Source organism: Megalobrama amblycephala, linkage group LG24, assembly GCF_018812025.1.
Source record: "Megalobrama amblycephala isolate DHTTF-2021 linkage group LG24, ASM1881202v1, whole genome shotgun sequence".
Classification (NCBI taxonomy): Eukaryota; Metazoa; Chordata; class Actinopteri; order Cypriniformes; family Xenocyprididae; genus Megalobrama; species Megalobrama amblycephala.
In genome coordinates, this window is record NC_063067.1 from 15,662,906 (window position 1) to 15,680,603 (window position 17,698).

The window sequence follows — 17,698 nt, forward strand, 5'->3', positions numbered from 1 at the left end:
AAAGTTGCGGTTTGTGGTCAGTTTGTGTGTAAATGTACACTTTTACCAACTCTTTCCACTTTTGATGTCATTTCTATCGAGAAATTAGCATCATAGTAACTAAACATTCACTTAGTTATCACCAAAGCTTTCTCTTTTTTGTTGTAGATGATTAAATCATTATGCTGCCTCAGAAGCCTGTCTGAAATCAGTTTGGTGAGGTGCGCAGATGTTACCTGCGAAGTCATTGCCTGATAGGGCAGCGAGGCAACAAGTCAGCTGCTTAAAGGTCCCGTTTTTCGTGGTTTTTTTGAAGGTTTGATTGTGTTTAGTGTGCAATATAACATGTGTTCATGTTTCGCGTGTAAAAAAAAACAGTATTTTTCACATAATTTACTTATCTGTATACCGCTGTTTCCACTGTCATAAAAACGGGCTGATGACTTCCTTGTTCTATGAAGTCCCTCCTTCAGAAATACGTAACGAGTTCTGATTGTGCCAGCGGTTCCTGTGTTGTGATTCGACAGCAGCTTAGCACACCTTGCCCGGAAAGGTCACGCCTCTTACCATAACGTGGAGATGCATGCGCTCAGTGTTATAGTAAACATGTCTTTGATTTTACCCTATCAATTTGAGCCGGAATCAGACCCGGTGATTGGACTGCGGGACGAAAATAACAGCGTTTCGACGACATGGCGACAAACACACTCTACAAACGCAACTCTTGTGTATTCCTGTGGGCGGAGGTTAGTCAAAAAACTGTTTTAGTGACGTCATTAAAGAAGGAAGTAGAGGGATGTAGTCCAAACTGGCCGTTCGATGTAGGCGACTTCTGTTAAATAAAATATCTCGCTTGGCATTGAACTTTGAGCTTTAAAATTTTACAGATTTTATTTATACTCCAACAACATTACACACTAACTAAAGTTTGAAACATGGGATCACGAAGAACGGGACCTTTAAGCTTTCGGACGCAGGATATGTTACCTCCGCAGGCATGACTTCTGTTTGTAAGCATCTATTTAGCACACTCTGATTAACTTGTAATGTTACGGAGCCCCTAAAGGGACATAGCCATGGTGATGGGAGGAAAAATTATATTGTAATGCTTTCATTACCTCACACATGTTTTGTGTTCTCAGAGAAACTTTGCCTTTGCTCGCAAAATGTCTGCATTTCCCTGAGAAACTTTGTATTTGCTAGCAAAAAGAAAAAAAAAAGTTCTTTGCACACAAAGTTTCTTGAGGGAATGCAAAGGTTTTACTAGAGAGGGCAAACAAATTCGGAGGAACCGCTTTTTCGAGAGGATGCAAAAGCATTGAAATACATTTTTCTCTCCCATTTCATGTTTTTTTCCATCACAATCAGGCTTTGGTAAATCGTAATTATGAAATGAAAAGTATAAATTAAAACAAGAAATAATTATGACATGCAATCTAAAAATGCTGGGTTAAAAACAACCCAAGTTGGGTTGAAAATGGACAAACCCAGCAATTGGGTTGTTTTGACCCAGCGGTTGGGTTAAACTTTTGCCCAACTTGCTGGGTAGTTTTATTTAACTCAACTATTTTTAAAAAAAAAAAATAGTGTATTGCTTTGCTTAAAATGAATCCAAAGTACGTTGGAAATGAACATGTATTAATATGTTTAATAAATAAACATGTATTAATAAGTTTAATGAATAATAATTAATCAATAACCTTTTGATTATTATTGTTGCCTCTAGTAATTAGTGTCTGATTTTTAATTTCCAACTTATTTTAGGTTCATGTTAAGCCAGCCATATAGTCATTTTTAAACAATAGTTGAGTTAAATAAAAGTAACTAGCCTAAAAAAAAAACTGCTGGGTTGTTTTTAACCCAAGCATTTTTCAGAGTGCATGTAGTTGAAATTATGACACTCAAAGTCATAATTAAACACATTAAGTCATAATTTAACTTAGTATGTCATAATTTGGACTTTTTATCTCACAATTTAAAATTTTATGTCATAAAGCTAATTATCAAATGACTTAGTAGGCTATGCGCATACATTTTTTCATGATTTATACTTTATAATCTCATAATTATGTCTAAGTATGAAACAATTATGACTCGATATGTCATCATTTAGACCTTTTTAATCTCATAATTACGACCTATGTCGATTCACCAAATCATGATTTTTTTCTCAAGTGGCGGAAATGGCCTTTCATGAGAAACCAGGCTATTAAATAATTATTTAAGCTCATCAAGTTTTTTCGAGTATTATATTGAGCATCTTGGAGACTGGTGTTTGAGGAACAATGTTTTTAATGAAAGCGAAACTTGAAAAGGCACTTAATTGGTCCCTACCTGTCAGATCGCGGGGAAAATCCTGGTGACTCATCACCCTCACAAAACCTATTAGGGTATAAAACTGCGTCTGTTTAGGCTGCCACTACAAAACGTTTGCTTTCCAACCACTCCAGAAGAGAGGATAACCTGTAGCTGGTGCATTAGAAATGAGTTCTTCATTATTACTGGTACTTTTCGTTGGATTGTTGGCGCAGTTCGCTTATGGTGCTCCGGCGGGGACGGCGGATGATGTGAAATACACGCAGTGTAAAGCGCTTTCTGTCAAACTCAACGAGATGGCCAGAGATTTATACCACAAGGTATGTACTTTAAGAATAAATATATTATTAATTTATCTTATTATATTTTCATTTTCCATTGTTTCAGACACTTTCTCAGGTTGTAGATTAAAATAAATCCATTGTATGCTCTGTGCAGGTTGAGTCTAAAAAAATGGCAATTATCATTGATGAGCCTCCGATGTCTATAAGACCAATTGACAAATGTGACCCCTGGAGCCTTCAAAGCAACAAAGAGGTAACAGAACATTTAAGATGCATTCTTATATTAATGATTCCACAGTTGTAGATCATACTTACTACTTACAGCCTTCAAAAGTGTTGTCAAGTGCTGACATCTGTCTTTTGGCATTTCAGACTTGCCAGTCAAGAATTATTCTGGCTCTGAAAAACTACACCAGAATTTTCCACAAGGATGGTGTGTTTATCAATGACGCTTGCAGTAACTGGAGAGAGCAGGCCAACAAGATCGCAGAGGTTACTGGAGACCTCCTGCAGGTGCTTATTAAGGTATATGTGTGTTTTATTCAAAATCTTTGCTATTGTTTCAATACTTCCTTTTGATAGAATGCACACAGTGCCACTTTTCAAGAGGCAAAAAGTTATTCCCACATCCTCTTCTCTTATCCTCCTGGAAAGTTTCATATGGAAATGTGTTACTCTATCAACTGCTCTAGTAAATTTTAATTTCATTACTGTCTTGTTTGCTGATCAGGAACCGGTGGAGGACGCTCCTTTAGACTCAGTAAACTGGCACGACAGCGCCCTGTGCCGGGACAGTGTGGAAAGGCTCTACTCTTTCTCCATCATATCTGCACGCGTCTTCTCTTTCCTGGCATCCCCAGTAGCTCCTACAGCTGAGATGAAACAGTGTTAGATTGAGAGGAACATGTTAGTCGTGATCATGTTGGTCAAAATGTTAAAACAGCTTTTGCTGCTTCTATAAAGGTTCTCCTGTGTTATAATAACATGGATTAAATTAATTTTGCTCAGAGTTGAATTAACATTAAGAATTCATGTGTGACATGAGGTGATATATTTATATAACTATTTATTGTGTTCTTATTTATTTCCGTATTTATCGTACACTAATTTTATGTAACTTCCAAGAAGGTGTGTAATGTATAACTAATAAATATATGAACAAGTATTTCAGAAATTGTATTCATAAGTTGTCTTCATTCTTGTGTATTGTTCTTATACAAAACAAAGAAATTAATTGACAAATTAAAAAAGTAACAAAGAAATTAATTGAAGAACTAATAGCACATTACTTTTACTAGTATTAGTACTCTAATCAACAAGGAAATGACAGAGTTCATGTGGTCAAATTTCCCAGTCTGAAGTCAACAGCTCTCTGTTAAAGGAGAGGGAAGATGTGATTTCCATAAACATTTATGCGACTCTTTACGGCGGCATGAAGCTTCCTGCAAAATATGTCCCAAACTCAGATGCTGCTCTGTTCTCTCAGGAACATGTGTATTATCTCAAAAAGGATGATGTCATAACTGAAAGGGAACTTGGTTTACCAACAAACACACAAGACAAGTAAAGACAGAGGTCACATTATTGACTTCTTCCAGCTAATGCTGTTTTTTTTTGTTATTGTGACAGGAAACACACAAGAGGCAAGAACAATAAATAAATTGTAGCCTGCACTCGAATAATAATAATTAAAAAGATAGAATGCAAGCATCATCATCAGACATTTTCTGATATTATACTTTTAAATTATTTAACTATACTGTCATTTTTACTTTTATGACAAACGTGTGAAATTTTTCCTGTGGTCACGGTATGCAAAGAGGAAGTAGGACTATTGCCAATACCAGAGAACTTAAAACTCTAGATATCTCTGATATCTTCTCTTACTCATCAAATTTTTTTAATACAGCCTATTTATATGTTAAAAGTTGAATTTGTTGAATGTATACAACAATATCAGTACTATGCATTATGAAGATAAATATGTGATATAATACAAATAAAGCAATATAAACACAGTAAGTTTCTAATCAGATTATCAAAATGTATATTTAAATAGATTATTAAAAATGTAATTCAATTTATAGAATAATAAACTAAAATAGTTGAAAATAAAATAATTAATTAAACATTCCCAACAAGCTGCCTGAGACAAATCCAATAAAACTTACTAAAACATAAAATAAAAGTTTAAAAATAATAAAATAAACACAGTAAGTTTCTAATCAGATTATCAAAATGTACATTTAATTAGATTATTAAAAAATTTAATTCAATTTATAGAATAATAAACTAAAATACTTGAAAATAAAATAATTAATTAAACATTCCCAACAAGCTGCCTGAGACAAATCCAATAAAACTTCATAAAACATGAAATAAAAGTTTAAAAATAAAAAAATAAAATAAAATCCTCATTGTGTTAATGACACAGTAGGTCAGAGGGCGGAGAGAGGCTGTGTTTCAAAACCTACTGCGCTGCTTACCTAGACATCGTCATAAGCACGTACCGCACACTCGCGCTCTTAGGATGCTGTCTAAGTAGGCGACTCGCTGTGTTTTGAAACCTAGCCGCAGACGCTCTATTTCCTGGTTACTTCGCAAGGTGGGTGGCTGTCATATGACAACATTAGCTCTTTATTTACACCACTTTAATGTACTTAAACATATAATTTGTGCTGTGTTCATTGCTTGCTTAATTTTTACTTCAAACGTGACTATTTTTCATGGCGCGCGCGTTTTCTTCAGCTTCTATCAGCAGCGATTGTACTAGTATTGAATCCATTAGCTGGATAGCTAACAGTGTCCAGATGTTAAATCAGTACGGATACGCATTAAGACCCCGCAAAGTACACACTAGTCTCGGTCGGTGGTATAAACGCCTAAATAAACCACAAACAGGTTATCGTGGGGGAAGTTAAATGTTATGTAATCGTGATAATGTATGTAACTCATTGTAAAGAGTGTAGTCCCTATGAAAGGGCATCCTTATTTGTTTTTTTAGTGGCATTGGGTGTTTGCACGAAGCATATCACGGCTGTTGTTTTTGTGCAGGATGAATGTGGGCGTTGCTCACAGCGAGGTGAACCCAAACACGCGGGTGATGAACAGCCGGGGGATCTGGCTGGCCTACCTGCTGCTCACCACTGCCCTGCATGTAGTCTTACTCAGCATCCCTTTCCTCAGTGTGCCTGTGGTGTGGACGCTCACCAATGTCATACACAACCTGGTCTGTCTGGAAAAACTAAGATTTCATAAATGTTTTTGATAGAAGACTCTTGTACTCACCAAGGCTGCATTTACATGATAAAGTTAAAATAAAGTAAAATCAGTAATATTGTGAAATATTACTATTTAAAATAACTTTTCTATTTTATTATATTTTAAAATGTGAAATATTCTGTGATGGCAAAGCTGAATATTTCGACAGCAGCGTGTCACATGATCCTTCAGAATTTCACAATATTAGTTTTTACTGTATTTTTGATCAAATAAATGCAGCCCTGGTGAGCATAAGAGACTTTTTTCAAAAATCAGTTAATTAGTAGAATTAATAAAGCCACACCATAGGAAAAATGTAGAAGTTGGTTAGGTTGGTGGTCCATTGTTAACTAATTTCTCTCCCATTTAGGTGATGTATCTGTTTTTGCACACCGTCAAAGGCACACCGTTTGAGACGCCAGACCAAGGCAAAGCACGTTTGCTTACTCACTGGGAACAGATGGACTATGGCATCCAGTTCACAGCATCAAGGAAGTTCCTCACCATCTCACCCATTGTACTGTGAGTGATATTCATAATTCTCTTAAAACTGACAGAAACAAAAATGGGTCCACATGCACTGGTAATCTTATTATTTTTTGTCTCTTTTTCTTATTATATATTGAAATAAAAGTATATATTAACATTTTATTTATTATTTGTGTGTATATATAATATATATATAATACACACATACACACACACACACACTGCCTGGCCAAAAAAAAGTCACAAGGTGCGTCCCAAATCGCGTACTATATTCTATGACGTTTCTAAGTATAAATAGTGCGAATAGTGTTCACACTGAAAATTCCAAAAAGAAAAAGTACACTTTTAATACCCGGATGATGCACTAAATTAAGAGAAAAACGAAGTGTGGAATGTTGGACATTTCATGCATTCAACTGTCGCAGCTTTAATTACGTAGCGGAGGGGAAGGGGCTGTCAGACTCCGATGTTAAATGACAAAATAACCTTATACAATTCACGCACTACATGGATGAGTACATAGTGTATAAGTGCATAGTGTATAGTGCGTCATTTGGGACGCAACTACAGACTCTAATATTTGATTGGACCACCTTTTGCTTTGATTAAGGCATGCATTTGCCATGCCATCGTTTTGATAAGCTTATGCAATATCACAACATTTATTTCTGGCCATAGTTGCATTAATTTCTCACCAATATCTTGTATTGATGATGGGAGAGTTGGATCGCTGTGTAAGTCTTTTCCAGCACATCTCAAAGATCCTCAGTGGGCTTAAGGTCTGGGCACTGTGGTGGCCAGTCCATGTGTGAAAATGATATCTCACACTCCCTTAACCACTTTTTCACAATTTGAGTCCGATGAATCCTGGCATTGTAATTTTGGAATATGCCAGTTCCGTCAGGGAAGAAAAAATCCATTGATGGAAAAACCTGGTCAGTCAGCTGACCTCATTTTTTGGGCACATGACGTTGCTGAACCGTACACCAACCTTAGAAAATTTGAAGCTTCCCCCCAATTAGCCTCACTGATAAGTGTTTTTCTTAAGTATATAAAGCTGTTTAGTCCCATTCCCTTGAGTTCTCCTTGCATTGTGCATGTGGAAATGCTCATACTTTTACTATTAAACATAGCTTAGTTCTATAGCTAGTTCTATGAGTTCTACTGATTTTTTTTTTTGTGATTTGATCTCTGATCATGATAATTCAGGATAGTTAGTTTTTCTTTTGCTATTTGAGCAAATGGAAACATAAAAAATATATTTAATGTATTCTCTCATTCACCGCTATAGAATTTTACCCAACTATGACGACTTCTGCTTCTGAGAAACCCGAAAATGTGAAAAGGGTCTATTTGACCCTTCTGAAATATATAGATATGTCTTCCGATATGGTTGTTTAAAGCCCTATTCGGGCAATAATTGTTTCTCATGGGGTTGTACGGTATTTTCAACATTTACAGGGGCTAGACGGTGATATTTATTGCCACCCAAATCCAGAATGCCAGTGTTTTTCTCCCTCCCCCCATGTAAAACTCTTCTCCTGAATTACCAAACATGAAGGTCTTGTGGTAATTTAATTGACCTCTGAATCCACATTTCTGAGTTTACAAGAAGAGATCAATTAAAAATTCACTGTTTAAATCACAAAACATATGAGGCCAAGGCACTTGAGAATTTAGAACAAATATAAAAAGCCTTTATTTATTTATGGCTATAATATTTTAAAAACAGTCACGTCACCGTTTAAATCCCTTTTGTCCACTGTACGATAACTCTTATACTTTACTGAAATGCTGGAAAGTATTTACAAGAACATTATTTCATCACCTCTTCACCAACAAAAAGGAGAAAGTGAATAAAAGCACAAACATTTGACATTTCTGTTTGTATGTACAGTATGTACCCAGAGCTCCTGAAAAAAACACAACAAATCCCTTGTGTGTTTGCGCACACTTGGCGAATAAAGCTCATTCTGATTCTGAAATGGGTGGCAATTTTTTTTTTTGGCCAGGCAGTGTATATACCGGTGTTGGACAATGAAACTGAAACACTGGCCAATATAATGTTTTCATAGTCATGAGTTTTCATGACTATATGCATGGCCTGGTGACCAATCTTCACTGATTGCACATTCCATCAGTATGAGCAGAGACAATATTCATGGTCGGGCTGCTATAGCCAAACCTTTGGTCAATCGTGCCAGTGCCAAATGTCAGTTACATTAGTGCCAACACAGTGCAAATCTTGGGCTGTGGACAATGTGAAACATGCATTGTTCTCTGATGAGTTCACCTTCACTGTCTTTTCCACATCCGTGGGATTAATGGTGTGGAGAAGCCAAAAGAGGCTTAACTCCCAGACTGTTGCTGCACAGAGTGAAGCACAAGGGTGGATCAGTGATGGTTTAGGCTGGAATATCATGGCATTCCTTACTTTGCTTGATGTGTGCCTCACTGCCAAGGACTACTGAACCATTCCGGAGGAACATGTGCACTTGATGGTTCATATATTGTACCCTAAAGGGGGTGTTGTGTATCAGCATGATAATGCACCAATACACAAAGCAAGACTTGTGACAGAATGGTTTGATGAACATGAAAGTGAAATTGAACATCTCCCATGGTCTGCACAGTCAACAGTCATCATCTAAATATTTTTGAGCCACTTCGGGGTTTTTTGGAGGAGCGAGTCAGAAAATGTTTTCCTCCACCAGCATCACATAGTGACCTGGCCACTATGTGTGCCTCAAAATCCCTCTGGTCACTGTGCAGGACTTGTATCTGTCATTCCCAAAACGAATTGATTCAGTTTCATTGTCCAACCCCTGTACACACACACACACACACAGACACAGACACACACACACATTATACCAACAATTTTATATATAATATATATAAAATATACAGTCAAACCAAAAATTATTCAGACATTTTTACTAGTGGGTTCAGGACACTATAGTTAATTTATGCAAGTGAGGATAGCAAAATAAAATAAACTGTGACATGTAAACAATTTTCATACAGTGGACTACCAGTAAAATTGAAAAAAATTTGGAACCAAAAATTATTCAGACACCTAGACCTGACCATGTTTTGCTTAAAGGGTTAGTTCACCCAAAAATGAAAATTCTGTCATTTATTACTTACCCTCATGCCGTTCCACACCCGTAAGACATTCGTTAATCTTCGGAACACAAATTAATTGATTGACAAACATGCAAATAAAAAAAATCAGGATTCACACCACTGTGTGTGTGTGTGTATATATATTATATATATATATATATATATATCACACACACACACACACACAGTGGTGTGAATCCTGTTTTTTTTTTTTATATATATATTTGTGTATATATATATACAAACAGTTTTCATGATGTTATATCAATTATATATAGTATTTAACAGTATAATCGTTACATTTAATTATAATATTTACATAATTGTTGTTTATGTTTTCATAGGTACATCTTGGCCAGCTTCTACACTAAATATGATACCACCCATTTCCTACTCAACACAGGCTCGCTACTAAGTGTCCTCCTTCCGAAGCTGCCTCAGTTTCATGGAGTTCGTCTGTTTGGTATAAATAAATACTGATATGACACTTCAGCCCACTCATGGAGGGGTCATAGCATCATGGAGATAAGATGACTGAAGTTCCTTCATTCTCCATATGATGCTTCCTTGGTCCAAAGCCGTAGGGCCTTAAGGAACCAAAACTGCACTGGACTCAAGTACATTATTTAAAAAAGGCCTTCCATGCTCAGGTTTACTCAGTCTGTGGTGTTTCTTTTTTAAATCCGGACTTATGTCTGTAATTTTTGTCATCGTAATTTCCAGATTCATCAAGTTTAAGGATGTTTTGACTACATTGCAACAGACAATGTGCCAATTATTATCCGCTGATATTAATTTTAATAAGGCTAGCTTTGCATAATCCCATTTGCCACAACAAGCTGTCACTGTGGAGTCAAAACATGATAGTGCTGAATTATAAAATTTTTGGTCAGTGTTCTAGTATATAACATGGGCAACTGCAGTAAATAAGATACGTTACAAATAGAATCATTAGAAAAAAACATCAGTTTAATCTGAACTTTGTTGCTGCATTTTTCATTTCATTTTCTCCAAAAATGCAAAACAATGATCTGTGATAACGTGTGAATGTGTTGTGGCATACAATCTGGTTTCTCTTGAAGTGTTTAACTTAAAGTTCATTGCTTAAGTTTCCTGCAGAGCGCTGGTTATATTGGATTTCCTTGAATTCATGTATTTATTTATTTTATCATATCATGAAACATTCCAATTTGAAGTAAATGCCATGGTAAACATACATTATTGTTATAATATTTAACATGTACATGCCTGCATTTGTCATGTTTGTTCACAATACAAAAGTGAGAGTACTGAGGGACAAAAGTCTAAAAATATAGGATTCAAATTTTAATTTGAAGCTGGAAATAATCTGATTTTTTTTTTTTTTTACAATTTACAACAAAAACATTAGAATGTAAAACAAATAATAAATATTATATTCAACACTTTTTACATTTTTTCCATGTCACAAATAGCATCAACTTTGTAAAACTGATGGTCAGATGCTGACAATACCCTTTTTGAAGTCATGCTGGAGAACATGATCATCAGCTTTCACACAAGCTTATGGAGTTCATGTAGCTTGAGTACTGCTGTCATTGTGTTGCACTGGTATAATTAAAATGACTCTTGCACAAGATAACTTATCAGTCATAAAGTCATTTGGACTAATATTCAAAGTCTCAGGGGACTGCTGTGATAGTATGTTATGCAAGTCACTGCATACATCAATCTATACTCAAGGAAATGACATTTACAGTTGCATTTGTGGCAATATATGGCCCTCGCTTCTTAGCCACCTTTTGTTTATTCTACATATGATAAGCATGTAATGAGCACAACATTAAAGGATTAGTTCACTTTCAAATTAATTATACTCACCCCCATGTCATCCAAGATGTTCATGTCTTTCTTTCTTCAGTCGAAAAGAAATTAAGGTTTTTGATGAAAACATTCCAGGATTATTCTTATAGTGGACTTCAATGGACCCCAAACAGTTGAAGGTCAAAATTACAGTTTCAGTGCAGCTTCAAAGCGTTCTACACTACCCAGATGAGGAATAAGGGTCCTATCTAGTGAAACCATCACTCATTTTCTAAAAAAAAAATAAATACGTTTTAACAATAAATGCTCATCTTGAACTAGCTCTCTTCTTCTCTATTTGAATTCCAGCAGTGTAGACACTGCTAAGTGTATTACTGTCCTCCACAGGTCAAAGTTTGAACTAATTGTTATATACTTGCACTAGCATATTGCATATGACAATTTAGTTCAAACTTTGACCTGTGAAGGGCAGTAATACACTTAGCAGCATCTACACTGCTGGAATTCTAATAGTTCAAGATGAGCATTTATTGTTAAAACGTATATATATATATATATTTTTTTTTTTAGAAAATGAGTGATGGTTTCTCTAGATAAGACCCTTATTCCTCGTCTGGTATCGTTTAAAGCCCTTTGAAGCTGCAATGAAACTGTAATTTTGACCTTCAACCGTTTGGGCTCCATTGAAGTCCACTATAAGGAGAATAATCCTGGAATGTTTTCATCAAAAACCTTAATTTCTTTTCGACTAAAGAAAGAAGGAAATGGACATCTTGTTTGACATGGGGGTGAGTAAATTATCAGGAAATTTTAATTTGAAAGTGAATTAATCCTAAAGTCTGTTGAAAACGGCGTGAAGTTGCATCATATTGCGAGGAAGCCTGTAAATCTTTTGAAGCAATCATAATACTACAGGATCAATCTAACCACATGCAGATTAATGTGGGAATCCTCTGTTGGATAACAACAAACCACACAGGTGAACAGGGAAGAGGCGGACGTGCGCCTCAGCCACGAGGAAGCTTCTGTGTAGGTCCAAGGAATATGGACGCGCATTTGGTTGTGAAGGTGTACCGGGGGAAATTCGTGAGTTTTACATGTCACACACCTACACGCGCACGGGGCAAGCCCAGCGACTGCGATGAGCCGATAGTAGTACGGGAATTCCCTCCTACAAGCTCAGGTGTCTCCCAACTGCTAACAAGCTGCATTTCAGGGAAGAGGTAGTAGGAGGGGAATAGTGTCCTCGGCCCACCTGTGCCACCGATTTGCCTAGCGTATGTAACGCATTCTGTCTGTTTACCACGAAAGCACATGCAAATAGGCTTCTGACTCAGTGCGCTCGAATACTAAGGAATCCTGAATCAGGTGACACGAGGACCACCGCTGATGTCACCGCAGGAATGCAAACAGCATTTGCATGAGCTGCAGAGGAAGAACAAGGAAAGGTGTAATATCTCTTGCCCGCAGGTTTAGATTCAGCCAGTTCAAAGTCGGTCGGATCAAAACCAAAAGCTGAGGCGGGATACCTGGGAGGCGCTGCATGTGACAGAGGAGACAATGCTTCTGCTGTTTTCGGCTTTCTTCATGTTCCTGTTCTGAAGCCTGTTCTAAGAAAGGCCTGCACTGATCGATGAAGGTCAGCCAAACCACAGCATTTGTATAAAGAAGACCAAGAGGCGATCAGCCGTAAAACAGCCGTCTGGTGGAATGACTTTGTGTTACTATCAGTTTGTTTACTGGAGGAGTGAGTAGGGAAGTGAGTCAGCAATAATACAAACAAGACAGAAGAAAAGTAAAAATGATTTCGCTGAAAGGAAAGGGGAAATTATTTCGCTGGACATTATTTTAAAGAGGTTTCTTATTGCGGAGAAAACTGTTGAAAACACGAATGTTTATGAAGCACTTAAAGTGACATGGTGATGAGAGAACAATGACAAGTTTTGCAAAAGCATTAAAACATTCGGTCCGTTTTTTTTTATAAAGTACTAACATTTAAATTAAACAGTGCACTTATTGTGTAGGCTACATAGGCCTACGTGTTTTTACATTGTACTTATATATATATATTTTAAAAATACCTGCATGTAACTACAGTTTGTGTGTGTATAATTACACTGGACTTTTCCCTCACCCGTTAACTCAAGGGTTTTCAATCTAAGAAGTCCCCAAATATGATCATCCTCGTGTGAGGGACCCCCATCCTAAAATCTTTTATAAACACCCAATTTATACACTGAAAAATAATACGTTTTTATAAGTTAATTTATTATATATTTTCTTCTACTCACTATACGGTTAAATAGGTAGCACTTAATTTTACAGTCCTGTTCCGCATGTACATATGTACTTATTATAGTAATTACTGAGTAATAACTAGGTACTAACCCTGAACCTAAACCTAACATTAACTCATGTAGTTACCTATTACCAGTACTTTCTTAGGTAAGTACATCTAAGTGCATGTACTGTAAAATAAATTACAACAGTTAAAAGTATTGTTTATTTGGTTATTTATTTGTTATCTGTTTGATAGATACATTTTTAAATTTTGTTAATATATAATATTTTAATCTAATTTAATCTTTATTATTACATGTATTATTAATATTATTTTTATAGTTTTTTCTCTAGATTTTTCCACAGACCCCCTGTCACTCCCTTGTGGCCCCATTACCCTGTTTGAAAACCCCTGCCTTAAAGGGATAGTTCACCCAAAAATGAAAATTTGATGTTTATCTGCTTACCCCCAGCGCATCCAAGATGTAGGTTACTTTGTTTCTTCAGCAGAACACAATTGATGATTTTTAACTCCAACCGTGCTAGACATTACTTCCATTGTCAGAGCACGATCAGACCTCACTAAGCGAATGCTGAATGCAGTTGGACATAGTGGTGTATTAGAGGTAAAAAATTATATAAATACTGTTCGGTTTCTCGCACAAACCGATCGTTTCGTGTCTTAAGACATCAATGTGTCGTCACGAGCCGCAGGGTTTAATTTGGATTTGTCTGTCGTGTTTTATTTACTCTTATAGTCCAAGTTCCCGCTGACTTGCATTATACCACTGTTGGGGAACGAACAGTTTTAGGACCCTTGACCAGATATGTTGAATGAAAGACCAGGAGTCAGAGATGCAATCAATCGAAGAAATTTTACTGAAAAACAGTTTGCAGTTTCATCAGCAGAAGTCAGCTTCAGGTCTCACAAGGAGTTCGTAGGCCGCTCTGCATACATTCATATTTCCACAACAATTATACTCTAACAGAGACTACTAACTACGTCATTACTAAGGTAAAAAGGATTCTGATTGGTTAAGAGAAGATAGACAAGATTAGAAGTTTTCAGATAGTCAGAAGCGTATCTCCAGGCGTCAAGAATCTGACGAAGGACCCCTAGATTTAGGGACTGGATGTCCCTTTAAGGTCGCGAGATGGCGTCTCTCTGTCTCCAGCTCGAACTACCAATTGTCCAGACCTGCACAGATTATTAGCACACATACACAGATACACAGCTTCACATCTTCTCCAAGGTTGAAATCAGCCCAGGCTCCAGACTGTAAACAGGAAGGTTTCTCAAAACATAAGATAACATGTTCCAGTTCTGTAGAGAATTACATATAATATTCATCTTTATTCTTTAGAGAAGGACATAGAGACAGGATAACTGTAAAATGAGAAAAAGTCACGTAGTCCAGATACTAGGGTGACCTTGGTGAGAGTGTCTCCAAATGGACAGACAAAGACACAGACATCAGCAGAACTTCTGAAAAGAACATTTCAACAGCCACATAATCATTCTATGGATGTATATAAAACAATTCACTCAAATCCGTTTAATAATAAAAGAGGTTACATATTGATTATTGATTATCACTCTTATTATAATCACTCATGTCAATCATTCAAAAAGGATATATAGTGAAGAGGCAAGGGAATTTTGATTATCTCCCTTTACCACTGACAGACGGCAGCGGTTGCAGTTAAAAATTATCATTTGTGTTCTACTGAAGAAACAAAGACACCTACATCTTGGATGCTCTGGGGGGGGGTAAGCAGATAAACATCAAATTTTCATTTTTGGGTGAACTATCCCTTTAACCCAAACTATATCACAAAACCTGTTCCTATCCCACCTCAATAGCAGCAAATGTGTTTTGCGATGCAACATGAACACAATAAGTACGCTCTCCCAAACATTTTTTTTAAATGCAAGTACTAGTTAAAGACACCCACTATCAAGGGTGACCAAATATTTTTCTTCCATCTCACCATGACTCTTTAGGTGCTCCACAGTACAGTAATGTTCAAGCGATTGAACATAAAAAAGCACCTGCTGATGATTGTTACGGTATGTGGGTGTTTTGTTTTAGTTTTTTTCTTGGTTGCCTTTATGCTGTTGTCTTGTATGAGGCAGGAGAGATGGGGAACACCTGGTCCAAATTCATATAATTGTTCCCATTATATGCTTATGGGGGTGTGGTGGGGGGCCACGGAGAAGTGACATTATCTCCGGGTGGCCTCTTTGTTACCTCGCTGAAATGGGATCTGTCGTCCTATTGGATTTTTTTTTAAATGGCCTCTTTCTGTTTAGTATATCCTGTGAAACCCCTAGAATTCTGTAATAAACTCCATTCGTTATAACACATTTCATTTTGGATTTCCCTTTTTTTGTTGCAGCCATAAGCTGGCTGTAAAATGATATATACAGATTTTCCAAAACAGATTAGGTTCTTTGGTTTAAAAAGTACAAAATAATTCCATGGTGCTGAATTTTAGCAATGTCAAATTATTGTAGAAAAAAATGGAAAGATGTAGACGATAACAGTGATAAGCAGTGTTGGGCAGTAACTAGTTACAGTAATATTACTACTTTTTGCAGTAACTAGTAGTATAACTAATTACTAATAAAATTTCAGTAATATTACAGTTAGGGTAACGCATTACAAGTAACTTGATGTATGTAATCAGATTACTTTTTCAAGTAACTAAAGTAATGCATTACTTTTGCAATTTACAACAAAATACCTAAGTTACTTTTTCACATTTATTGACCGACAACTCTCCTGTGTCTCCATGTTGAGAGAAATAAAGTGCAGAGGTGTTGTGTGCGCTGTGTGAACATGATGGTTATTGTAGTTCTAGATTAAATGTGAACATGTTTTTACTCATCTCACTTGCACAAAAACATTCAGTATTCCTCAAAATGAATAAAAACAGTGAAATGCAATCTCAGAATTTTATGCAAATCTGTAATAATTAAACAAATATACTTTATGTATTTAATCTCACTTTATTAACCAATATCTTTGCTGCTGACCTTCAATGATCTAATACTAATAAACAAAAATTACTTTATATTAGATTTAGAAATAAGAGACTTCCTTCTTCTGCATCCTATTCTTCTTTAATCCAGAATGGCAGCACAGCTGAAAGGTTTGTTTGAGCGGCGCCCTCTACTGTACAGGTGTAAATATGCATTTCCTTCAGCCTGAGGCTTATTCATTTCACTTTTGGTGTGAAAAGGCCATTCATTCAGCTATTACACTGATTTTGTCAGAAGACAGAAAGATCTGAACACCGTTGTAGCATTACTTTACTCAGGCATTACATGGCTTGCCCACCTACATCCCTCTGATCCTGATATAAATTATATTAATATAATTGAAAATCTTTTTGGAAAACAAAACATTTTCTTATGAACTTACGTGATTTCTTTTGATAAAATATATCATGAAATATAATCGTATATGGGTAACAGAGAAATTATAGCAACAATTAGCTTCAAGCTACACATGAGATGAATGCAACACTTTTACTTAAAGGTGCTAAAAAGGATGTTTTGTTTTATACATTTTTGCAATATTACTTGAAACTGTCTTTACTAACTGATAAAAGACTATTTATTAGGTGCACTGAAAGTAATAATATTAATATACATCATCTGTGCACGAGGTAGGGCCTTAAAAACATCAGCCAATTGGCCCTCTGGCTTGTCAATCACTGCCGTGACGTTCCTTGTGAGAGACGAGCGCGGCTGCGCTCTCCAGTAACTTTCCACACTCCACAGGCGCTGCATGCAATGTTTTTGTCAGGAGACAGGAGTAACAACGGCAGATTATGAGTTACCTGCGGTGAGTCCGACATAATGAATCCACTAACGCGACACAGCAAATGCCGGTGGTAAACACTCGTGTTCCAATACTTGTGCACGAGTTTTGGGAGGCGTTCCTTTGAAATGAGCTGTGAAAGAGGGGGGCTGTTCTTACGCATGCGCTCATTTCAAAAACTCAGTAACAGTCTTTGGATTCTCAGTCGACGAAAAAATCCTCTCTATCACCTTTAAAAGTCACTATCAATCACCATTGAGTGTTTGTAATAACTTCTGACTGTGATCCAATGTGGATTTGTGGATGAGGCAGAAATGTGTTGTTAGT

At 36.4% G+C, this 17,698-nt stretch overlaps 1 protein-coding gene across 1 annotated transcript; it reads left to right on the forward strand.

Annotated features, from left to right (window-relative positions):
- Window positions 1-5,041: 5,041 nt before the first annotated feature.
- Window positions 5,042-11,076, forward strand: ormdl2 (ORMDL sphingolipid biosynthesis regulator 2). The gene is made up of 4 exons (XM_048178846.1): window positions 5,042-5,184; window positions 5,634-5,808; window positions 6,211-6,362; window positions 9,803-11,076. Exons 2-4 carry the CDS (start codon window positions 5,635-5,637, stop codon window positions 9,936-9,938), a joined length of 462 nt encoding a protein of 153 aa, XP_048034803.1. The 5' UTR covers window positions 5,042-5,184; window position 5,634; the 3' UTR covers window positions 9,939-11,076.
- The last annotated feature ends 6,622 nt before the right edge of the window (window positions 11,077-17,698 follow it).

Coding starts and splice junctions, on each gene's coding strand:
- ormdl2 (XM_048178846.1), top strand. CDS start 5,635: ATGAATGTGGGCGTTGCTCACAGCGAGGTGAACCCAAACACGCGGGTG. Junction 5,809..6,210: donor CCAATGTCATACACAACCTG/GTCTGTCTGGAA, acceptor TCTCCCATTTAG/GTGATGTATCTGTTTTTGCA. Junction 6,363..9,802: donor ACCATCTCACCCATTGTACT/GTGAGTGATATT, acceptor ATGTTTTCATAG/GTACATCTTGGCCAGCTTCT.